At 41.0% G+C, this 26,337-nt stretch overlaps 1 protein-coding gene across 1 annotated transcript in view; it reads right to left on the bottom strand.

Annotated features, from left to right (window-relative positions):
- Positions 1 to 24,638, bottom strand: part of MEMO1 (mediator of cell motility 1) — a 29,867-nt gene extending 5,229 nt beyond the window's left edge. Inside the window, exons 1-7 of the mRNA XM_048297805.1 lie at positions 24,487 to 24,638; positions 12,461 to 12,542; positions 10,294 to 10,362; positions 8,285 to 8,397; positions 6,858 to 6,969; positions 5,769 to 5,911; positions 4,554 to 4,630 (exon numbers count right to left, since the gene is read on the bottom strand). Of these exons, the coding sequence (XP_048153762.1) occupies positions 4,554 to 4,630; positions 5,769 to 5,911; positions 6,858 to 6,969; positions 8,285 to 8,397; positions 10,294 to 10,362; positions 12,461 to 12,542; positions 24,487 to 24,547 (657 nt within the window). The 5' untranslated portion in view covers positions 24,548 to 24,638. The remainder of the gene's footprint in view (positions 1 to 4,553; positions 4,631 to 5,768; positions 5,912 to 6,857; positions 6,970 to 8,284; positions 8,398 to 10,293; positions 10,363 to 12,460; positions 12,543 to 24,486) is intronic.
- Positions 24,639 to 26,337: the final 1,699 nt, after the last annotated feature.

The following is a 26,337-nucleotide window of genomic DNA, read 5'->3' as shown; positions in this document are numbered from 1 at the left end:
CCAAATATATGCTCATATAAAATGAGCAATCTGGCAATGAAGATTGAAGTGGACAGCCTGCATTTTCAGGCTAGTCAATCAAAAATAATTACACTTCAACAATGTCTTAGAAAATACTTCCCCCACTTTTACTTAAAAAGATAGTGTGTTTCAGGTCATGATACACAAACTATTGCACATCAGCTGCTCAGTTATAACTCTTCATTTGAGGATTCTCCCCTAAGATACCCCTTCTTACCATGAGCCTATTTCCTCCTTTTGCCATTACATCACAAAGTGCACTGTGGTGACAGTGGTCAGATCAACAACTACCATGGAGAAACTGATGCCTGCCCAGCAATATTTACTACTCTATTTGTTTTATGCTGGAGTCTAATGGCTCTAACTTAGAACCACAGCAAGTAAAACTTCAATGCCCAAAGTGTTCAGCAGTTTTTATTCACTAGGTGAGAAAATCATCATGCATCTATATGTAAAGTCCAGTCCAATTAAGGAAGAGGCCATCATCCCCCCCAAAGGCATTTCTAAGGAAATCTGATTTTATCTTACCCCAGAATACCTTCCTGCTCACAATGTGCTCAGCTGACTGCTTTCCTTGTTAGGTTCAATAAAATTAAGCCAGTTTTAGTACAGTTTTGTCTCTATCTGAATGCTATTTTGTCTGTGTAGAGGCCTACTGGTTACAACAGTACAAGTTTGTTTAGCACATCAAATCATATGAAAAAATTCAATAATTATCTAAGGAAACAAGAACTACCCAAGTGGGACGTAAAATTGAACAAACTTCCAAAAACTGGAAAAATGTGACAGAGAGATCTTTGTGATATTGCTAACAAGACATCTTGTTTCACCCAAAAAAAAAAAAATCACCCAAAGCAAAACCTCCTCCATACAGTGTCTGGAGTTGTTGGGGTCCCTCCCCCTGCCATGGAGTCCTGGGAGAGGAGCCCTGGGGGGGAGACATGGGGTTTCCCTGCCCCTGGTCAGCTTCATTCCCCGTTGGTTGGTTTGGGTTCCCTGATAACACCAAGGACCCTCGGGTCCTGTGACTCTGGGGTTCCTGAGCACAGCCCCGGCCATGCGGCGGGAGAAATAAACATCTCTGAAACATCTACCACGAATCTGTCCATATATACTTCGTTTCCACGGGACTCCTGGTTTGAAATACGCTTGTTGCAGTAATCCCCGCTGCAACAAACTGGTGGAGGAATGCGGGCAGGACACTGATCCCTGAGGAAGATTCGTGAGTAAAATAACCACTCTAGACCTCTCTCTTCTCATCTTGGTTTGGATATTCTCTCTGGACTATGGAAGAATCGTGGGAAATGGGGCTCTCTGAGCCACAGAAAGAAATGTACCTAGAAGTTAAAGGAATCCTTGAACAACAAAACAAAAAGTAATGGAACCGGGAGACCTAGAACTTTTTTTTAACTGGCTTTTCAAAAATTTCTCCTATATTTCTCGAGACTTACTTTTTGATATTGAACCTCCTGAATCTTGTCAGGGGTGTTTTTGGGACGAGATCTTGTGGGAGATGAAAGATCAAACAGAACATGTATTAGTGATTGAACCCTTGCGTGGATCCATGGTAGTCAGTGGAGCTATTCAAGAGCATTTATATGGTCCTATTAAAGCAAAGGATGGCCATAGTCCCGCGGCCGAGGCCGCACGGCCGCCATCCCTGTGGCACACGCCGGCGGAGGTACCTGCGCTGGATGCACCCGGCCCCCTCGGGAGCGCGTGCCTTATCGCGGACCCCATCCCTGTCTCGGGGTCCCCGGCCACGCGGCCGCGAGTGAGGGAGCGATGCCGCAGGCACCGCGGGTGCCATGGGTCACGAGCAACCAGGAACCGGGCATCGGCGTGGCAGGCCGCTCTGAGCACACGGCTCGGAGAGCCCTGCGGAGGGAGAAGCGGCGGTTTCCACAGCGACACGAGAAGCCGCGCAGCGCCGAGCCGGAACGGGGCCGCTCTCAAAGCAGCGTGGAGTTTGCGGAGCGGAACCGCTCACAGGGTGCGGAGCCAGCAGCGATGGCAACGCGGGGCCGTGCAGGGCCCAGACACGCGCCGGAGCAGCGCCGCTTGGAGGGCAAGGAGCAGCTGCAACGCAGGGGCCCGGCCGAGACGTCAGAGTCGGTGAGGCGGCGGCCACGCGGGACCAGCAGCCACGACGAACACGCAAGCACGGGATAGGAGCAGTTGTAGCCACGAAAGTCACAGGAACTGTGAAATGGTACAATGTAAAAAACAACTATGGATTTATAACACGAGATGATACAGGTGAAGATCTATTCATCCATAGAACTGCCATTAAAAGGAATAACCCTAAAAATTACCTGCAAAGTGTAGGAGATGGGGAAGTTGTACAGTTTGATATAGTGCAAGGAAAGAAGGGTTTACAAGCAGCAAATGTTACTGGGCCTGGAGGTATTCCAGTCAAAGGCAACTGTTATGCACAAAATTATAAACAATATCCATCCCAGCAATTTCCCTATCCACAGCCTACTTCCCCTTTCTACCCTATACCCAATATGAACCCCTTCCTAAGTTTACCCTATCCCCAGTTTATTCCTAATCCGTTTTTCACCCCATGGCTTCCCTATACAATTCCATTTCCCTACAATTCCTCTCTGATGCCGAGGGGGGGATGAAAAGGGGAAGGGAAGAAGTTAAACCCTCTCCTGCCTCAGTTTCCCCACAAAGCATGCCCGGAGAGTTCTGTCTCCCTTCTGTCACCCCTAAGATGTTCCACGGAATCTGATTGGACATTTAAAGACTCAGGAGGGTGGCTTGTTTTGTCTTGAAACTGTTCTTGTTATGTTTATCCAGTTGTTTTCATTCTCCTTTTATTAAAATAAAACAGGTGAGATGTTGGGGTCCCTCCCCTGCCATGGAGCCCTGGGAGAGGGGCCCTGAGGGGACAGACACGGGGTTTCCCTGCCCCTGGTCAGTCTCATTTCCCATTGGTTGGTTTGTGTTCCCCGGTGTGGCCAAGGACCCTTGCGTCCTGTGACTCCGGGGTTCCTGAGCTGAGCCCCGGCCATGCGGCTGGAGAAATAAACACCTCTGAAACATCTACCAAGAATCTGTCCATATATACTTCGCTTTCCACGAGACTCCTGGTTTGAAATATGCTTGTTGCAGTAATCCCCGCTGCAACATGGAGTCATGTGTTTAGATATGGCATGATATAAACAAGCAAAAAATAACCACAGTACACTGCTATACAGCATGTTTAGTTTTCCAGTTAAACTGAAGATCAAAACAGTATTTTTATAGTTATTGAACAGTAGATATGATTTTCCATGTTACAAAAAATGTCACCTCCACTTGGCTGAATAACTACCAAAAGAAAGAGTTGGTGCAGCAACACATTCCCTAAAAGTAATTAAATGCCAAAGTCCAGTCTTTCTTCAAGCTTTCACCACAGAAGTTAACAAGGGGAAACTAATGTTTGCTAATGCACCATAATCTGCTCTCCTGCAAAAATACTCAAAGCTGCTGATTCTGTAGAAAAACACTTGTCTTGACAGAGAAGCCTCTCAACTGACTAAAAGCATTATTAAAGGTGGGATAAACAGAACGAAGGCAAATTATTCACTCATACTATTCCTGTGATGAATAGAAGAAAAACAAAGAGGTTAATATGGATACCCAAAGCAAAAAAGTCTAGAGATCTCTCCAACAGATAGGATTTATTCCTTCAAGACAAGGAAAAAATTAACATGCCATGAATAAGAACAGTTCTCTCTTCTAACAGATTCTACAGAATTTACACAAATGATGCAAACAGCTGTAAAACAAATTTTCAGGTTACATATTTCCAGAAAAATTACTGCTATTCTGTGCCTTAAGTATAGTCTTGACCATTAAGTTATTGGGGTTCTTTTTAATTTAAAAAGAAATCCTTGGCTCCTGTGACTGCAAAGAAAATGCAACATAATTGGCATAGGACCTTTCTGTATGTAGCATCCTTTCAGCCTTTGGCCAAACCCAAAATGAAGTATGGTCTACTGCTTTTTCCCCACCATCTACTACACAGCAAGGGGCATGGGGAAGGCTACTGCCAAGGAAACAGTGGCTTTCATTTTCCTGACCAGTGCAATGCCCTACAGCCTTTCTTCCTCCAAATGGATGTTGCTGAAACCCTTTGCATAATCACAATGCTGTTTCTATATGCAGGTATCACAGCTAGCAAGCTGGAACTACCACAATTCTCCATGCATAATTTTTACTGCTTTCCAAATACACAAGAGGGTACGTGGACAGAAATTACGTTGCATTAGAGCTTTTTAGGTAGGTGAACATGCATTTCTTCTCATTAATTATGCTTACTAGTTTATACCCGCAATATAATTGTGCGCAGTCAGTAGAAGGGAGGATGCTAGCTAAAACCAACAGCTAAATTCTTATTGTGGTAAACAAAGGAAAATTATACATTCAATAAAATAGCTGATCTATAATATCTTGTTAGAGAAATTTCTGAAGTGTTCAAAGAAATGGAATGTACAGGAGAAATTTGTTAGTTAGTTCCACCAAATCTGAAAACTTACCATTTTATCTAGGTGCTCAATGGATCTATAAATTTCTCCTTGGGATTCATCATAGTAACTGTAACGGAACCTCTGACCTTGAAACAAAAATCACGTATAAAATAAAAAAGGGAAAAATTGTAGCTAAAACACTCCCTAATACTTACTAAATATTTGAAAGTATAATACTTGCAAAGTAGTAATCTTCATTAATTTTATACTTTTTAGCTCCATTGAGGAAATTCTAGGGCAATCATGAAGTAGCAGCCCAGAAGCAAAGTAAAAAAAATACACGATGGGTGGCTATATTCCTAAAGAGAAATCTACTATGTAGAACTGACACTGAAGTATCACTCACTAATTGCCTGTTATTGCCTTGGAATCCAATTCTACCAGTTAAGAAATAAAGCAACATTTCATTTTGCTATCCCTCTTGACAAAGTCAACCATGGAGTCAGGCTACTTCTGCTTGCACAACAATACCCACAGTAAATGAAGGTTAAAAGAAAAAATTCATGATTATTCAATGAGCAGTTCTAGATGGATCATTAGCCACAACAGGACCAGGTCATTCTTATATATACTTCCACCTACTCCACAATTCAAAGACAAGTAAAACTTGCACTTAATTAAGTTGACCAAAGATGACAATGGAAAAAAAGGAAGAAGGTCTGTTGTGTAACGTATCTTTCTGAAGCAGTCCCTTTTCCAGCTACTATCACATTTAAAAGAAAAATAAAATTATGAAGCAGGACAGAAGTCAAGGCTTCTGGAGTCTTTATAGCTCTGCCACCAAGATGAACTGGGGTGAATTGGCATAAATAATCCATCTGCTATCTTACCCAGCAGTAAAATATACAAAACTTATTTCTAGCAGAGGAATGTGGCCAAGCCCTGTGAATTTTTAGCTAATTTGTTTTGAAAGTTGTTTTGAGGTGCTTAAAAGAAGAGTAAAAAGAGCAAGCAACTTCAGACAATTATTTCATTGCAACAGTAAAGAGATGTATATAAACCCACACACCTTCACCATTTATTTCCTCCACTATACTGAAAACACATTACCACATCAATATTTTTCACCTATTATTCCAGATTTTAAAGTCTTTTTTAACTTTACAAAGGCATTTAAGTTGCAAAAATACATTTACCAGAAGTTTAAATGTTCAATGTTTAATAAAACACATTATTTTGAAATAGCTACAAAATATTCAATATATAATGAGACATGAAACTTACCCCAATGGCAAAAGTCAGAAGATACCACAAAGAGGTTACTAGGATCAGCTAGGTATTTACTGAAGAGTTTTCCAAATTCCTGCTCTTTTGACTCACTCAGTGCTCCGACCAACACAGGAATAATAGTAAACTCATCCTTATGGCTTATAAGCAAGAGAAAAAAGGTTGTAATTCAAGTAACATCTGAAGATCTTTTTAGGGCTTGCTAATTGAAACAGCAGAATGTTTAAAAGTTAAAAATGTTTATTTGACGATAGTAATTTGGTAAGGTCATAGTAGGATGTGGTTTTAGAACCACAAAGTACTTCAACTTCAGAAAACACACACCCCCAAAATCAGTATTTCTCCCTGCTGCAAAGTGAAAACACCAGGCAAACAAAAAGAAAAGACACAGTGAAATCAGGAATGAAGTAAGAAATAAATTCTCCCTGTACAGATGCTGTGTGTTGGGTAATTCGCCAAAGTATATAAAACGTATATGAAAATGCTCAACATAGTGCCCAAGTATATACCGATACTCTAGGGAAAATTCAAACCACAATGGAAGTAAGAAAAAAAAGGGGGGGGGATGGCGCATGTGTTAGGGAAGAAACCCCAACACAGATTGACATTTTTTCCTTAAAGATGACAATTTTTATTTAAAGCTAACGTCTGAAACAGTAGCTATAAACACACCCTTAATTTCAAAATTAGTATTAAGGCTCCGAAGAAACTTAAAATCCCACAGAAAACTATCTGAACTTCTTTCAGAGCTGCCTTACAAAAGTGGGGAAAAAAATCAGTTGTTGAGAAAAGTTCATGAAGACATGTCTAATATTAACTCTATTAAGGCAACCTGTTATAAGAGGTGTTATAACTTCATCATTCAGATGTTTGCTCTGCTCACAGTTCCAATTACAGCAGCTTATCCTAGTCTCTGACCCGCTCCTTACCAAAATTTTTATTGGGGGATGGAGGAGTATGAGCATTATATAAACTATCAGGCCTTCTATGCCATAAAATGTATTATTATTTCCTACTGGACTTCACAGTAGCTCAAACATTTATGCACATAATGATTATTCTTGTAGAAGTTATTAGCCCTAGTACCTTTCCATGGCTTTAGCAGTATAAGGCAAATGCATTTCAATACTGTGTTCATCTTCGTCTGTTTGTAGGGACATACGCTCAAACATTCCAGTCTTCCACAATTCTCCATAAACTGAAATGAATGAAAGATCAGTTTTTACTACTTTTTTTTTTTTTTGCTTATTTTTGAAAACCACTACAGGTGCAAAAAGCAAGCTACAGTCTACCTTTATCAGAACATAACCATTATAAAAAATTACTTGCCAAGGACTCCAAGAGCTATCATCATAAATCATTTGTTTCTAAATAAATTCAGGATTAAAATTATGTTGAAGTCATTAAAATATAACCATAATTTATTCTGTTTACAAAATAAGTGTATTAAATCAGTGACCTTATCAGTATATTGAATAAGATTTTCAGTTATGATACAAAATTTAATTACACAAATAAAATACATTTTAAAATATACAACCATTTGCCCAGTCAATGAATTTTTATCTTCATAAACTGACCTTTTTTTTTTAATAAAAATTCATCAGCTGAGCCATTGCTGGATGCGTTACTATTTAATAGAATTTATTATTGACTGAATCATGAAATCTAGAGACAGCCACAACTGATTAAGTAATCAACATTTGTCAGTTATCTTTTCTACTCTCAAGTGTACTTGAGAACATGCAGAGTCATCTCTACATTTTGAAAATTCTCCACTGGATGAATTCTCCACTGTGCCCCCTTCTCAGCTCCATAAAGGAATTCTACAGAAAGCAAAACATTTCTTACCTATGGAAATTTCTGCAGGCTCTATGTAGAAAGCCTGAATTTGCTTGCTTAATCACAGTTACAGTGAAACAACACATCTGTGCTAATTAGCACTTCTGAAAAAGATGCTGTATCACTTAGGTATACCTCAAAATATCAAATTTATCTTCACTGCACTTAGTTCAAAAGACTGGTATTTCATGGACTAACAGTATTTAAGTCTACAAGTTAAAAAGTCACATGCAATAATGCATCCAAATAAAAGCAGTATTTTGTTTCTCTGTTATTCCTCGATCAGAAATCAAATTCAAACCAACTAAGGAACCTTTCTTTCCAGCAAGAATACTTCACAGGAAAATGGAGGTGGTGTTTAATGAGCTATTATTTGATGTAACACTTTTTTAGTTATAAAACCCTGAGGCACACACTCAAAATGGAAAAGATAAGCAAAAATGTAGAATTCTTTACTTGCCAGAAGGAAGAGAGACATTACGGTTATAATGTGACCATGTCTGAAACAATCAGGATCTTTCAGAAGTTAGTTTTTGCTGCACTAAAACCAGATTTGCACTTGTATGCCACTTACAGCAAGGAAGTGCCCAACAAGAAGAAAATCCTCATCACTGTAGTACCACAGTCAATAGTCAAGCCTCAGTTAAGTCCAAGCTTTATCACACACTTACTCTTTTGGTCAATTCGAAGATCATACAGAGGTGTTCTGTAAATGTCCACACTGGAAAGTGCACATCGGGAGAGGGGCACATGATGGGAAGGCCCAAGAATGAAAATTTTTCGGCTACAACAATTAACACAGAAGGCCACAATTTAGACAACTGCAACTGTACAGCAACTTGGCTTAGAGCAACAAGTTTAATAAAAATGTACAAAGTGATACTTTCTCATGGCTACAATAGTTTTACTCTGCTGTCAGTAAGATCACAGATCAATCTGCGGCCCAGCCTTGCTCGGTATCCCAGAAATTATCATGAGTTCAGTTCAATAACACTTCCTCTAGCCTTAAATCTCTTAAGCAGGTTATTTATCAGAGGGTACTCATCAGCTAGAAATTTGCACTCATTTGGAGGCCAAATGATGTGTTACAGCCGCTTAGAACAGATTTTCGAATTCTCTCCTTGAATCAACACAACCTTTGGCTATGCACCTTCAATAAATACATGATCAAATAATGATTATGGGTTTATCATCTATTCAGAGTTTTTCCACTTATTTACTTGATTAGCCTTACTTAGGTTTCACTAAATTAAAATTTAGATCCTTCTCAAATGCTGGGTTTATGTTGTTATATGTTAAGGTTTTTTTGTTGTTGCATCAACAACAGGGACTTGGACCTGCACATTCACAGCTTTAGCTGATACTGCAACCTTTTACACATCATCATGATGTTATTTCATCAAGTCCTCAGTTCCTGGCTCTTGATTAGATGTTAAGGGTCTCCTGCCACAGGACTTACAAGAAAAAAGAAAAAAAAAATATAGGCAATTCAGCTTTTCAGATTCAGGATCATATCATCTTGTTTCTGGCACTGAATTAAAGGAGTGGGAGAGACACGTAAAGTTGTGAGGGTTTTTTTTTTAACCCCTTACACAGGGAATGCTATAACAAGGTATACTAAAACACAAACTTTCTGCAAAGCTAATAAAAACAAATATCCAAACATGCAACAGTTTAGCTCAAAGCTGAATTCTAAACATCCCATGCAGTAAAATAGCAAATGATCCAGCAAGTTCAACCAACTCCATATCAGAGAACCTAGGGAATGCAGCTTGTTCAGGAAATTTTAGAGAAACTAGGTGTCTGTCATACCATGAGCTATTTTCACATCATTTGCAATAGTTTAGAAAGAACTAAAACCATTGCCTTTGAAAAGTATTACAGCATGTTATCCTATGAACAATTGATAAGCCTAGCCAGTTTTTATTTAGGATTGCAAAATACATACTTTGAGTATATACTGGAGAGGTTTTGAATTTTTGTCATTTAAAAAAAACAACATTGGTGTCAGCAGAATATAACAAGAATTATATTCCTTTACTCAAAAATAACTAGATTCATATTTTTAGGGGAAGGCACAGACTACAACAGCATGTTGGGGTTTTTTTTTAATTTTTCTTTTTTTAAACTTGTTAGAAACAAAAGTTCATTTAAAATTATTGGAATGATTAACTTTCACTGACTTCACATATTATATAAACACACTGGTCACTTTCTCCACAGCAGAAGAGAATCCTGGCAGTATTCAGCCCATAATCCTACACTGAAAAACCAATGCAGAATCATGGTGAAGTATTTCAATAGACTTAAAAAAACCAAACAAAACCTCACAACAATAACAAAGAAAAACCCAAACAAAATCCAAAAAAACCCCAACAAAAACAGCTTGGGCTTTTACAAAAGCAGTGGAACACCAGTAATAAACTGTAAAAAGAACATCTTTAATCCCTCCCTTGTAAAAAATTAGTTACCAATAATTTTAACAATATTACTGTTTTCCCCCCTTTTGTAACATCCAATTTGAACATTTACATGTTCAAACAGAAGCAATGCATAGAAGGCCAAAAAGAATACAAAGTTAAAATTTGAGTACTTCAAGCTGTAAAAATGTAACAAGAACATTCCACTATCAGCTAATTGCAAGGGCCCTAAGCTTTGTAAAGAAAGCTGTAACACTCACGTGATATTGGGATCCACTTGTTTGTAAGCATGGGCTGCACAAGATCCACAATAGGTATATCCTGCATGGCTGCAAATCAAAGTGTACAAAATGTTAAGATGTTAAATACTACTTAACATCTTAAATATGTTGATATTAAATGTTAATCTCTTAAATTTATTATTTGTCCCCAGTGAGCTAGAAATTGTAAGAGTGATCCAAAAATCAACTCCTGAAAGAGCAGGAAAGCACTGCTGCAGTACTGATCACACAAGACACATACTTGTTGAAGAACTGGCAGTAACCATTTACTGACTGATTAAAAAACTATCAATGACCACTGAAGAGTCAGGAAAGCTCCAGATCAAAGGACCTTCCCTTATTTGTAAAGGATGCATGCATGCAGACTGCACAGCCACCTGTTATGAGAAGCTCGCGATAATGCCAACAGAGCAGCCAGGGAACAAGGGAGTGGCAAACTACTGGAGAAAGCTCTTCTAACCACACTCCAGTAACTGGATATAATGACAGTAGAGGGGCCTTGGCAAAGAGACAACTACATGTCACAGCAGATAAAGAGAGAATAAAAATGCTCTGTTGTTTAAGAATATCTCAGTGACAGAATGAATGTGCACATGGAAAGGAGAAGGCAGCATCATGCTAGCTTTTACTGCAGAGAATGAGCTACATGCTTCACCTTCCTTTCCTATCACTCTGGCCTGGTCCTTGCTCAACCTCTGTTGCTGTGTGTGCTCCAACACAATTTATAATCATTTTGACTAGTTGTTTCAAATACTGCCTTCAAATCTGAAGGCCCATTCTCTTCAAGACCATTAAAATGGGTGAAAATTCACTTTACACCACTAAAAGCATTAATTCCAGAGATCATTTGCTCCCAGAGTCCCAGGTCAAGAGGTAGAAAATGGCTCCTGGTCACTTAGCAGTATGTCCACACCACAGCTTTACACAATGACACTGAGAATGATGCATGCTGCAAGCCTTGAGATTTACAGGATGTTTGAAGATAGAAGTTTCCACTGACAGCACTGAAGGATTTTATATGTACTTATATTTATGTATGCTCACGCACATCTGTATTCATCCACAGACTGATACCTGGAGCAAGTTATCTTCAAAATGACCCTGGGATTTTACTTCAACATCATTTACCCCACTCATTCTGAAGAGCTCAGAAAGGTACTAACATACATACTAAGGGGAGAAACAGCAGACCGAGACCTCACAAACGGGCAAGGTATGTTATTAGACAATGTCAAAAGAGCCTGCTGAAATGTTCCCACTGCTACAGGCTTCTTCCATCATCCACAAAAATATTAGACATATCTCACTTCACCGGTGGCAAAAAAAGGGTACAATTAACGAAAAAATGTGGTGAGACCACAGGAAGACCTCCAACAATCCTGGAAAAAGAACTAGACTACATAATCTGCAGCTGAAAGGTCTCTTTCCTGACATTCCTGCAAGAAAGACTAAGGCAGATGTGGGACAATTTCTTCTGCACACGCAATACTATTATGCAATACTTCAAACATTATGACAATGCTATGTTAGCACAGGAAAAACAATATATTTAAGGTGGTTTTCCTAGTGTTTCCTTCCAAATCATAATTACTTGGAATGACCAACATATTTTTGTCATTACATGTCTCAAGTATCTTCCAGAAATTGAATTCTCCCTAAATTCAGACGATCCCTATTTCAGCTGTGGACAAATAGCTCAAATAAAACCAAACTAATATAACAAAAGTAAACCATTTTGGATAGTTGAATAGTGTTTAATTACTTGTTGTTTTTAAGCTTTGCTAAATTTTATTTAGGAGGTGGGAGAGATGCAGGAGAGTTGCTTACTTTGTTTTGCGGTTGGGTTTTTTCCCTGTTATTGGAGGGGTTTTGTTGTTTTCTTCATTAATAGAACTTCTACCCATCTGACTGGGTCACAAACAAATATTATGTGTGCAGTCCATCACCAAAAGGAAGCTAATCACACATCCAAATGTGCATAGATTTCTGCCATTCTATGCTATATCCAAAACACTTATTTAGAAACCACACAACACTTCTTTGAACTAAATACTAGCTTTTACCGGTTATCAAAATCACTCAAAAAAGAAAACGAGCATGTAACCAATCAAATATTAGATATACTGAACTTCTATTTCAGACTTACGGTGCAATAATGGCTCTTGCAGGTCTTTTTGTGGACTGTACTTGAGAAAGCCAACCTTCTAGCTGCGCATTCAGCTGGGGTCCTGTGAAGAGACACAGAAATACTGAAGCCATGAAAGAACCTAACACACCTCAAGAACTTACAAATAAAGTTCAAAAGTCCAGCAGATTTAAAAGTCATCTTAAACATTAAAGGCTGGGTTTAAATCTAAAAACAAACAGAAGAAAATATGCCCCCCCCCAAAGAACCCCATGCAACAACAAAAAGAAACCCCAACCATGTAATGTTGAAGGCTACAGCAGGGAAGTTTCAACCTGGTCCAGGAAGCGCATTTACTGCACATCTAAACACAGTTATTGTTTCTTTCTCTGTGGGGACTAACGAACACACCACTTCACCATTAGAAACGATGGCTGCTGATTTCAAAAGAATCACTAACAGATGATTGTTTCCTCTTGTAACCATATTTGCAGAATTCAGAAGTAAAAAGTTACGATCTTTATCAAGAGAGACCAGAATGACAAGATGACATAAGACAAAGGCCTGAGATTTGCATGATAGCCAATGGTTATGGTAATAAATCCTTTATTAAGCAAGTACAAGAGCATAATACAAAACACACTGTAACCTGGAAAATCTGTAAATCCACAGGAAAAAGCTAAAAGTAAGAAGACATTATGCTTATCCTAACACCTTAACAACTTCTGATCAATCAACATATACTACAAGTACATGAACACTTTGTCAACCTTGATAACTGGCCAATCCAGAATTTAATTTTTTTTTAAACTAAGGTCTGTACCTCAACAAGTAGCAAATATTCTTAATTCAATCACCTGACAGATGATAAAAAAGCCTTTTAGAAATACAACATTAAAAAAACCAAAACCAAACAAACCATACTTAGATTATTTCCCATCACAAGAAAACTTTCTGATGTCTCAAGTCTGGCAAATACAGCACAACATCCTTTCATATTAATGAACACTAAACAAGCTTTCAAGTAAAACTCATCCAGCTGCTATTGTTACAAGTAACATACCAATAACAAAGAAAATAGATGCACTATTTTCAGCTGATACTATGCTTTTGGCAGAACTCTACGGCAGCAGAGTTTATCTGTAAAGTATGGTGCAGCAAGCTGCTTTTCCTCTTCCATGCACACTGTAGATTTTTGTATCTTCCCCCTGCAGGTGCTGAACTACCAACTGCCAGTGTAAGTCAAAACCAAATTAAGTATCTGAAGCCATTTCACAGATAGATTCCAAACAGCCCTGTCAGACAAGGGCTGACAGCTCTCCAAAAGGCTGACAAGAACCACAGAGAACAAAAGAAAAGATGTCAACTTTTTCAGAATCCAATCAATCCCTTTTTGACTATCCCTAATCCAGGGATAGTCAAAAAGCTTTCCCTAGGAAACCCAGGGGTGAAGGGGAGGTGTTGAAGCCACTGGTTTTTATACAAAATTAAATCCATGTGTTTCTTGAAAAAGGACAACTTCTGTAGTTGTGAAGAACCCTACCTTCTTACATGAAGAAAGTATACCATTTTCATAAGCAGCACCATTTTCCTAAGCCTTCAATTACACCTTGAAAGCCTTAGTTACTGTCTACAACTCTAACAAGGTGAAAGAGTGACACAGATTAACTGCTGTCACTCATGTAATACAGTGACTTTGTGAAATGATGAAATTGTTATAAAAATACCACCACATACCAATTTTGTTCTGCTGCTTCTGTTGCTTGGGGAAATTACAAGCAGCCAACATAGCAGCAGTAGAGATAAGGATAATGACATCTTAGAAAATGGAGGCTGTTGGGGAAGCTAAGTAAAAATAAATGGGTCTCTATTTCCATCCTCCTTCTAAGCTGCTAGAAGACTAACAAACCAGTACTCTTTTACAATATTACCACTTTTATTTGTTATATACTTGAGTGAAGAAACAAATCACCTAAAAAAATTTCTACTCCCTAATTCTCCCAAAATATGTAGAAAGATAAAATACTTTCTGAATGAAGCTCTTTAGAAAGACACTTTTTTTCCCTCCAACACTGACTACCCAGATTTAAACATTACTTTTCCCCACCTGACCCCTTCTCCTCAAAGAAGAGGATCAATAAGCAGCACAATTGCAAAAGGGCCAAAATTTGTTAAGCAAAGGGAAACTCTTCCCCAGCAAAGCACTGTGCTTAGCCTTCCTCCACCCCTTCTTTAGCAAGGATTTTTCACTAAGGAGGTGGTTAAGGCGATTTATCTTTGGTTGAGATAAATCAGGTAACCTGCTGAACAGTTTAAAAAAGGTCAGAACACCTGGTAAGATCCTAAAATTTCGTGAGTGGTCAAATCTGACCAGAACTTCCTGATCTTACAGTGTAGTAGCAGGGTAAGATGGCCAGGTTTGCTTAGTCTGCTATTACAGACACACACTAACAAAGTAACATTTTCTTCCTAGAGGCAGTAAAATAACAGATCTGTACAACCCAAGGGATAAAACTTCTGTCAGAGTTTACTTAAGGACCAAGTAACACATCTGCTCTCAGATTTTTTCCCTTTAATGCCAAGTATGAGGTGCCCATTCAAATAATTAATTTTGACCTAATGTAAACTTTCATTTCAACTTATACTTAACTGCACTATTTTAATAAAACATGCAATCAAATTTCTCTCTCCAGAGGACTAACAGAGAGAGAGAGAGAATGGAGAGTACAACATATCCATGGCCTTTTACTAAAAGGGGAAAAAAAAAAAAAAAAAAATCACACAGTGCCCACATGAATTGAGATAAGTAGAGCCTACCTGCAGCTTCCTATGCTTACAAATACTTCAAGGGGGATACTCTAGAACTGTAATTTTCTTGTTACCAAATTAGCACCAACTTTTTCTTGAAGTGATCAGAGAAGTTTTTCTCCCAATTTCTCAAACATGAGAATGCTTAAGGCTAAAGTCAAAATATTTGACTTGGTTATACAAAATACAAATAAACCCACACTATCACAGTAGCTATGCTCTGCCATATGGAATTGTATTATAGTAGATGAGTAACTTCTTCATAAAGTGTTCTATAAGTACGTTTTGTTCATATTTAAATGAAGCTTAACTGGAAAAACAGTCATCAAGACAGCTGCAATAAATATGCATCTCCTTACATGACCAGCATGGGCAGTGAACAGCACTGCCACCCATGTATCCTCTTGCTGTTGTGGTGGGAAGTACAACAGGTCCCAGCTCCTTGAGCCTCAGGTGCAAAGCTCATCTTGAGAAAGATGGCAGGATGAGAGCAAGACAGGTTTTAAGGCTAACCCAGACAGAAGGGCAGAAAACCTTATGGATACAATTTCTGGATGCAACAATCAATATACTTTAGCATTACTACTGTAAGATAAGACCTTTTATTGACCAAAAGAAGGTTAAGCAGCAAAATATGAGCTTCACTGAAGTACGTAACATTAAGATCTGCATTTCAATCCTATGAAGTCAAGTACAAATATAGGTGTGTAACTAAAGATTTCTGACATTATCTGTGGATATTTCACATCCTGTTTTGTTTTGAAATCCAGTAGAAGTTATGCCAAAGTTTAAAACGATTGTAAGCACAGACCAAGTCTCCACCAGGCAAATTTATGGATACAAATACAGGCAGCATTTATTCAATCATGTTGCCTAAAAGGATAGCTTATTTTAACAATCAACATTATCCCCATCAGAAAGCTCTAGAATACAGTAAGAAAGAATCCTTCCAAGTTACTTGCATGTCATTGTTACCCAGGGAGTAATAACAGAACGACATCTGGTAGTGACTCAGCTAAGATCATCACCCCGGTTTACAGCTGTCATGGTCCAGACTTTGTGGGTTAAGCCAAACCAGCACATTCTTTCCACAGCCAACCTCACCTTGTTGGTGAGGCTGAAGTGCTTATATGTCAAGTGTCTACACAATGTAATGGCATTTTGCTCCTTTTCCTGCAGCCACCATTACACATACAAAATGTACTTTTTCAGGTTGGTAGGGAAGGCTCAGTGTTTGCTGTGAATCCTCAGTCTCAGTGAATGCTTTTTTTACTGGAAGAGCATAAACCTCAACCAAAATTTAGAGCAGCACCAGGGAAAACTGCTCTGGTCTCCCTTGGCCAGTTGTGTACAGCACCTGCAGCAAGGTAAGTAATGCTGGAGCACAACAGCAACACTGCAGTCCCCAGCATTCACAGCTCTACTTGACAGCTTTTACTCATCCAAGCATGTCTCCTGCCTAGAGGAGCCTTTGAGTCTTCCTCCTTTTAACTACCTTTTCCCATTGATGAAAAAGGTCTACACCTCAAAAATGCTTCTAAAATATTACAACATGTGTGGTAAGAAGCAAATAAGTCTTGTAGAGTGTTAGAAAAATCAAAGTAATAGTGAAACCCTGGGGGCTGGCATACAATTAGTTTAGTAACTGCAACTAAGGGAACTCCTTTCTCCACAATTTTGAAAGTGACTCTGAAACAAATTGTTAGGCAAACTCAATCTGAAACGTGACAGAGGACTAACTAACAGTTAGAATTGCAGAAAGTGTAAGGATTTTTCAAAAAACACAAACACCACTTTAAAAAAAAAATCTGTTTCTCAATGCAACAAAAGCCAAATCCTTGAATAAATAAGTTTTAGCTATGTAAAGACTAGGATTTGTCAGGAATAAAAGGTGATTTCCAACAACTCATGTTGATGGGCACATTCTCCACTGCTAGCATATACTCTCCTCCAATATTGGTTAAATGGTGAAATCAGACTACAAGCAATGCAGAAATTTACCTATGCAAACAAGAACCAGGGGAAAAATTAAGACACAAATAGAGATTACACCAATGCCACATAAATTCCTATTTATACACATTGTAAGATGGAAGTAAAACTGCAAGTAATGCTTGAATGGGGGAAAATAAAACTGAAGTCACAACAGAAACATTAAAACAGATATCGAAATCTGCTTAGGTGGCAGTTCTTACTTGCATGCCCCAGTTCTCCAGTATTCCACTAGTTCTTGATTTTCCTTTACTGAAAGTTGGCAGGAATTTAAAAAAAAAAAAAAAAAATCAAATTATAACATTACTCATTAAGAATATCAACCAACATGTAGCTACCTAGCTTCATAAAAAAACCTTAGTACTCAGGTCATTTAGAGATCCAAACAAATTACCTTCTGCTCCATACCTCTGAGAATGATTTTGGCTCTAATAGACACTAAATGTAAATTAAATTTGTGAAAGTATTCACTAAATGATACTTGCAGACCTATTTTAATGATACCAGAACTGCACCAAATGTAAAGCTCTTTTTCAATTCCCATTGTACAGTGGAAGTTGAATCTACATTCTTTTCTTGAAGTATTTTGATTTTGACTATATTTAAGTGATTCAGCTAGAAATAATAGCCTAGAAATTTTATTCCAAATTATTCCAGTACACTTTTTCAGCATACAATGCTAAATAATAGTCTGCATATTATTGTTGTTTTCCATGTTTAATTCATAAAAGAGTCAGTAATGACACATCCAGTTTCTCCATAAAAAGCCTAAAAAAAGATAAACTACCAAAGGCAGAGAGATATTACATTTGGTATTTAACACTGCAAAGCAAATACTTGATGAATTTGTAAGACACTATGATTAGTTGTTCACAGATTGCAAGGTAAGAACTTAACAGCTGTATTTGTAATGCTTCAGCTAATGTCACAACATTAAGATTTCATGATCAGTACATTAATTATCCTGCTATTGCAGAAAGCTCTCTTCACTACAAGAGATCTTAGAATTAATCAAACAGGAAAAGACCTTTAAGATCATAGAGTCCAACCATAAGCCTAACACTGCCAAGTCTACCACTAAACCATGTCTCATTTCAGTGAGCCCCCAAATGCTTTTTCCATGTTTTCCTGGATCTATTTGTCTATAACCATCTACAAACAACACGATGATTCATTACTTTTCCATTACATTTATGAACGAGCTGTGATGAGTTATTCCAATTTTCGGGAGTATGCCAGGATTCCTGGCACACCACAGTAAACCACTTTCATAGACTTATGACACAGAGAACATCTTCCTCAACCCCTCGTCTGCATTCCTAGTCTAAACCACACACAGAGTCACATGTGATTCCCTTCTGACCTCTTCAGCTGCTGCAGACACCCATATCCAACACACTACAGAGAAGAGTTTCTGCCCTAAGTTAAGGTGGGATACAGCCATGCAGGTCAGTGAACATAGCAGCACTCAGAAACTGTGGGCAGTAGGCCTGGTGAATGAATTACACGTATTCAGCAACATCACAGAAAAGCAGAAACAGCTGTAACTGATGTACACTCTTTTGCTAATGCTGATGAGAAGTTCCAGCTCATGCCAACAAGCATATAAATGCTGGGATTACAGCACTATTCATTAAAACGAACAGTCATTCTCACATCACTCTTCAGGGCCCCCAAGCCCCAGAAGGCACAAATGAGAGCAGTTCTATCTCAGAATCACACTGCTATTGCATCTTGAAGCTGCCTACCTCGCAGAGCTACTAACAGAGTTAGTGGGTTTTGGCATCAGAAAAAACAGTATTTGGTACAAAGGCAGTAAAAAAGCATTCATGCCGATCTTACTGGGGATTACAAAGGAATAGAAGAGGCTGCAAACGTGTGAAAACAGTGGCCAACTTTGAGGGAAGTGCAACTTCTAAACTGATCATTCACGGCACACAGTTGCCTTTTCATTTATTTTCTGATCTGCTCAAGTTCTTCAAAATATTATACTTTCCAGCTGATCTACACACCATCATGAAGACTTCCCCCCAAAACATAAGGCTGAAGCATCCCTGGCCGTAAGACAGCCAGTTATTCGACAGCTCTGGCATTTCTTGTCCAAACAAGTTAGAAGTGCAATCCTTACAAATGGTAGCAACAAGATGTCAGTGCCTACCTCCTTTGGGGTATGGCAGCTATGGCAGCAGAAAACTCTGAACGCAAGTGCACCATTAGGTTTAAAGCCTCTTCAGATATTTACTGGCCATTTACTTGCCTCATCATTAAAAAAAAGAGCTTTGAAGACAGTAAGTGCAATGATGTTTCAAGTCGACACAGCAATTACTCTGCCAACTCACATTTGCATTAATAAGCTTATGGAAATGAAAGTTCTCCTAGTTCAAACAAGCTGGCACAGGCTAATAGCACGCCTCTGCCCACTATGGTTTGGTCAGAGAAAGCATAGAAATAAACCCTAACTAATAGAACAACAAACTTGTTTTGCAGGGCAAGTTTCACATGTAGTATTGTTATTCTCACACATTCTCAATTTGATTTTACTCCTGTGACCTGGAAGAGCCTACTAAAAACCTTCGTTCTTTACCTGCATCACCATGCCACTAACTGGGGAAGAGCTGAAACAAGAACTCTTATCACACACTTCAATAAAGAGCAGCACAGTATTCAGTTAGCACTTCCAGGGGCCAGATGAGGGAGGCCAGCTGCCAGCCAATAAGCCATGTTCAGCACCCTAATGTGTGACATCCCACTTGTCATGGCATGCTACAGAGGGAAAAAAGATGCACAAATCTAATGCTTATTTCCATTTCAGGAGCATATGGATTGATTTCCCACAGCACTAACTGCCCAGCACTTACCGAATCTACTCTCATCAAAGAATAAACATGCTATCCTGCATACAGTCCATGCTCAGGATAGCATGTCATTTCCACTCTATTTCATCTGCTCCTTTTGTATCTAGGAATGCATCTGCCTGCATTCAAAGACACTCAAAATTATGCCATTTTTGTTTCAAGTTGTCCTTAATCTTCCTCTTCCCCCTGCTGGTTAAAAATCAATTTCTCAAGAGGTCTGGATACTAGATGGTTGAATTAATACAGCAGGACTGGGACTTTCTTCCAAAAATAAATATGAGTGTACTATTTTTCACCACACAACAGTGATATTTTCTTTTTTTTTTTTAACAATCTATATGACAGCAGTGCAACAGGGCAATATTTTTATTTATGTTGTATGCTCTTATCCAAATGTTGCAAGTGTTTTCAGTGGCCAGCATGCACCAGGCTGCTAGTCCACAAAAGCAATGGCATGTCATATACCATTAACTTTTTTTAAAAAGCAGACATGTAGATCAAGGTCTACAAATAAAGAATGAGGTTTTTTAGAACAGTGGCCTACTATCAGCAATGGGCATAGCACCATTTCAGTTTGGAAGCTTGGTTGTAAAGCTTCCCATACTCAGTGGTGCTGCTAAGTAGGAGGAGGAACAACTGACCAGACTTCACTATTCTATTTGCTGCCAATCAAACGTTCCAGAGGTACACATCTGAAGGTCATTAAGGTGCTGCATTGACTGGTGTGGAAGGAACATTAACTTCCCCACACCAAGAATTCTAGAGAAAAAAGAGATGACAACTGCTTTGGTTAAAATTTTCATACTGAACTCACCTGCCAAAACTTCTTGAAAAACTTAATTTTTAGATATTTTTTTTTGTTACAACAGCGCACAATGAAGAACACATGGGAAGTTAAATGCCAACATCATGGTGAAGTCCATCTTCCACTTCTTGCCCCCTTTTCACCTCTACTGAGTGGGAAGCAGTGAGCTTTCTCCCTGGGACCTAACTTACCCTCTAATACCAAGTTGCTTACTTAGATGCAACATTCTAACATGTGAAGGTGCCTAGATGTGCATAATTGAACAGCCAGTCTCACCTGCTCTACAGCATTCATTAGCATCATGCAAGTAGGTGGCATATTCATACTAGAATGTAGCGCACATTTACATTTTCCAGGGCAGAACCTAAGGAGTGTGTATCCAATGGCTGGAGAAAATAATGGAGCAATGGTCTACTTTCAGCTGAAGCAATTGCTGTCCCATAGGAATGAGCAGCCTCTAAAGACAAAAAGTCGTATTTCTTCTAAACCCTCTTATATGTGTTGCATTGACCATCCGTGAAGAATAGCACCTCCCTCTTGGTTGTGGCTTCACCTCTGATATTACTTCCACTCCCAGAGTGCAGAGGAGACTGCTAACCCAGTTTAAGAATATCCTCTGACCACAAAAGCTAGACAGCATTACAGATCCACCCTTTGTCTTCTTCCCCCTCAGCTGGCTTTGGTCCTTCTTTCCCAGAGCTGACTTCCACAGCCAGATTTCAGAGACTTTTTTTTTAAAAAATAGCAACGGGTGCTTCACATTTGCAGGTCACACCCTCCCAAATCCAGGATGCCATGCATCATCCTGGATGGTGTGTTGATGTTTTAGCCCTATGTACCAGGCACCTCAGGATAAGTTGCCACTTAAAAACCTTATCCTCACTCAGCCCCTTCAAAAATGTTTTCAGATGTAATGATTTTGAACGTATCTGTCAAAAATCACATTCCTCATTACCCTTTCAGAGGGTCATCTAACTACAGAGCAGGATGAGGGTAGCCAGGGCATCCACTCACCCTCTGTAATCAAACTCAGCTCTGTAGAAAGAGAGCAGTTGGGAGGAAATGGGAAGCTTAAATGCTAACCAGTTTATATATAACACAGCAAATCGCTTCTGGGCTGAGACAGGAGCGCCAAGAACAGAGGAGGTAGGAGGACTTGAAAAGACAATCCCCGGAGAACCATGGGAACACACCAAAGAACTATCACAATTCAAACTAATCCCTGCCTCAGTTCCAGCCTTGGAGCTATGTAGGCTGAAAACACATGGTAAAACCCACTTTCTTCAAGCAGTACAATTGAGGAGCCTGTGTTACAAGTTTGATGTAGCAGCTGACATGTGAGTCTGGCCTGAAATACAGGAAGATTTTAAGTTCAGTCTATGACAAACACATAGCCTCGTGGTCCTTGTTTGTTTTCTCTCGAGTTTTGATGGACCTTCCTAAATGGGACACAAAAATTAGCTTTCAAGCTACAAATTGTCCTTGCTGAACAGGCTCAATTCCTGCTCTCACATACCCAGTGTAAACAGCAGAAGAGAGTTCTATAGCAAGACACATAATACTCTTTGTTTATTTAAGGAAAGACATATTTCCAAAATCCCCAGCTTATGCAACATCAACCACTTACCCCCACCATAACACTGTAACAATTTAACTTGTCACAAGTACAGCTGTCATAATTCATTATTACAACATGATTCAGTTTTGGGTTTTTTTTTTCATGCATTGTGTCTGGGCAACCATCCCACATCTCCTCAATAAGCAGTTGCCAGACGGCTGCCCAAAAGCAATGGCAATAACATGGTTTTGGATGTCCTACTACAAACAGCTAGTACTGGCCAAACTAGTCACACACACTTACCAAGCTGTAGTCTAAATTATGCACTGAATTTTTCTAGAAAAGAAAACAGTCAAAGACAGTATCCATGCCTCTTGAATTATTTTTAAAAAATTAAAATTCTTATTTGCAAGTATCCAGTAATAATTTGATATTAAGTCCAATACCAAGCAAAGTACAAAATTTGTGTGTAAGGTCATGTAGCCATTCCATATCACAGATCAGTTTTCTGCCTTACTCATAAATGAAAATATAAATAGAACAACCAACGTGGTTACCACAAAGCTTCAGTATTTTGATGTCTTTGCACATGTTTAAATAGATACCTTTGACATGATTTTGTATATTTTCTGTAAACAGAGAACTACCTACCTTTCTAGATCACTGGAAATAAATGTAATTGCAAGCTGCATGAAGATTTGAGGCCAGTTTTGTAATGGATACAAGATTATGTTTAGAATATTAAACTCAGAAGGAAAACAATTGTCCTCTATTGTTGTCTCGAAACTGCCTACCCACCATTTGAAGCCCAGCTACTTATCACACTATCCACCTCTTCCTGTGTTACCCTCCCCCCTGTATTTCTTTTCTTCCCTTTCATTTTTTGCCTCATACCTCGTTCATCAATTTATGGAGGAGAGAAGTGTATGACTTTTCACATCTCATTCTTCTTAGACGTTAATTTAGGATCCTGAATGCAACACTTTAATGTTTGGGTTTTTTTCAACTGCATCCCTCTATTCCTCTGAACTGCTCATTACAACAGCCACTTGTTCATCTAAGCTCGTTCACCTGCAGTTTTGTAATCATCTTTACTCCTGAGGCCAGTAAAAGCACATCCCTTACAAATCGCATTAACAGCTCTGAAAATACAAATGTGCATCCTTTTCATAAAAGCTGTTCTGCCCCAAAACCGAACAAAACTTATTTCCAAGCATGTGTGCTACCAAGCCATTATTACAGGTTTCTGCCTTCTTTTTGGCGTGGGCAAGGGGAGCAGTAGATCTCCCTTCAGTGCACCACGTTTTTCTTCTATTCTTCTGCAAGTACCACATCTTTCTATGGACAGAACCAGTCTGCGCTACTGCTTAGTAACTTTTCACGCCCACTAAAGAAAGCGCTTGGGAAGGAAAAATAGAAGGTCTTCTTAGACTACAAAAAGAGAAATAAATCTCCCTCTTTTCACACCTCGACAAGAAATAAAAGAAACATCCCTCTTTTCACCTGCCTTCTAACCCCAGACAGGCGGTATTTTCTCATGGAATTAACAAAACAAAAAACGCCCAGGAGCAGCTGAAAATACTGAAATCCGTTCGCGTGCTCTGACGAAGCGCAACACTCGGTGCGAAGCGCAGCCACGGCTTGGCTCTATAGCCCCATTGCCGGAGCTGCGGCGAGGAGCGTCTGCCGGGCAGGGCAGGCACACGAGGCGCAGAGGAGGGCCCGATCCATCGCCAGGCATGAGCAAACGCCGCTTTCCGCCGAGAGGCGCCGCTGCCCCGCTGCATGTACCCGGGCCAGAGGAGGACAGCGGCGGCCGGCGGGCGTGTTCGGGGGGCTCCGCGGTGCCCCCTCCCCGGCTCTGCCCGCTCCCCGCCGGCGGCCGGGCCCGGCAGCCCCCAGACCCCCCGCCCGCCATGTGCCGGCGGGGGCGGAGCCGGCAGCCCCTCCCCGCGCCCGGTACCGGCCCCGGCGGCCCCAAAGTGCTGATTCAGCCCCGCCGCCCGCTCCCCGCTCCCGGCAGCAGTACCTGAGGCCGTGTACCAGCTGCCGGCGTGGCTGGCCTCCCGGCAGAGCACCCGGTTGGACATCTTGGAGCCGGAGCCGCCTATGGTGTTCGGGGGGGGCGGTGGGGGACGGGCCCGCCCGCGGCGGCGGCGGCGGCGGCGGCGCTGCTCCCCCTCCTCCCCCGGCACGGCCCGGGCCCCGCGGGCAGAGGTGGCGCTGCCGGGGCGGCGGGGGCCGGGGGCGCGGGGCCGGGCGGGGTCGCGGAGGGGGGACGCGGGGACAGAGCCTGAAGCCGCCGCCGCCAACTCCGCGCCGGCGGGTGGGGGGGGGGGGCACGGAGAGAAGGAGGCCGCGGCCGCAACTGGGTTTGGCCCCGCTCGGCTCCCGTGGACTAAGGGCCGCGCGGGCGCCGCGCCCCCATTGGGCACCAAAGCAAAAGCCTCGCCTTGATTGGCCGCTCGCCCTCCGCCGGCCCCGCCCACCGCTTTGACAATTGCGGCACCGCCCCGCGGGGGAGGCGAGTAGGGGGCGGGGCCAGGCGGGGGAGCCCGCCGCGGATTGGCCAGCGCGTTGCCGTGGCGATGGGTGCCGTGCGCGCTGATTGGCCGGGCCGTGTCTCCGTGGTGGCGGGGCAGATTCCGGGCGTGGGTCAGCCGAGGGGAACGGGGCGGGGGGGCGGGGGAGACCCCCGGGGGTGACCCGCCGGGAGAGCCCCGCTATCCGCTGCCTCTGCGGCTTCCCCGCGCTCGGCACGGGCCGTGCGAGCAGCTGGGATACTGAGGACTCAGGGACGGAGCACTGTTTCCCAAAGGCATCTTTGGGAACAGGGATTTTTGCTGCGCTGGGGCTTCGTGTTTCCGAACTAGGATCCTTCCCTACGCCTCCCTGCCCGTGCCGTGACGCCCATGGCACCGTGGCACGGAGCGAGGGCCGTGGGTGTACAGCTGTATGAAAGTCTCCGGTTCTTCTCAGCTTTCTACTTCCCCACCCCTTTAATTTTTATTTAATTTTTTTATTATCTGGGTGAATGGACTGCTGCCATGGAGACATCAAGCGTGGCTCAAAATAGCTAACGAGGCAGAACTGGAAAGGGGAGTATGGCCGGTACAAAAGGGGGAAGGGAAAAAGCAATTTCAGCCCATGACGTGAGAGATGCAAGCAGCGGAGAGGAAACCACAACAGGAGAGATAAGGGGATGCAGCCATTAAGGTCTTACAGGCAGGCTGGGGCTTTGTGAGGTGGAGCACGTGTGGCCAGGTCAGGAAACACATTCTCCTCCTCTCTCTTTGTCATCTTATTCGAAAAGTCCTCCAGGCCGTTATAAATGCGTGCAAAATACAGAGGTTTGGGGGCTTGTTTTGTTTTTGTTTGCTTGGTTTTGTTTTGGATTTGATGTTTTTTACAGTAAAACAAAGGAAGCGGGGGACAAAGGCATTATTTGCAGTATGTCTTGGAGATCAAAAAGGCTCATGCTGCGGACATGGCTGTTCTCCTTCTTACCAGTGAGGACCCTCCTCTGCACTCGTGACACTGGCCTTCCAATGCAGCTGAGGGGCAGTATGGACTGGGGTCTTCAATTATTATTTCCAATAGGTGGTCATGAGGAAACGGGGCCCGACTGTCCCAGCAAATGTCTAATGTTTTATGAAGCCTTCACTGCTCTACATATCCTTACAGTATTCTTTTACAGTGTCTTGAAAAAGGTTAATGCAGATTATAACTGCTGCCTAGACTGGAAGAACTACCCTACCTGACTGCTTTAAGATAAAACTATATTGGTAGTTGTGATACCCATTTACACCTCTCAAATATACATAAACTTCAGTAGTAAGAATAGTTCCTGAAGTGATCCTTCAATAAACTAATCCTTCAA

The sequence above is a fragment of the Corvus hawaiiensis genome, chromosome 3 (genome assembly GCF_020740725.1).
Source record: "Corvus hawaiiensis isolate bCorHaw1 chromosome 3, bCorHaw1.pri.cur, whole genome shotgun sequence".
In the NCBI taxonomy this organism is placed as follows: Eukaryota; Metazoa; Chordata; class Aves; order Passeriformes; family Corvidae; genus Corvus; species Corvus hawaiiensis.
The sequence above is the reverse complement of the archived record's forward strand: the minus strand, read 5'-3'. Positions and strand labels throughout refer to the sequence as shown.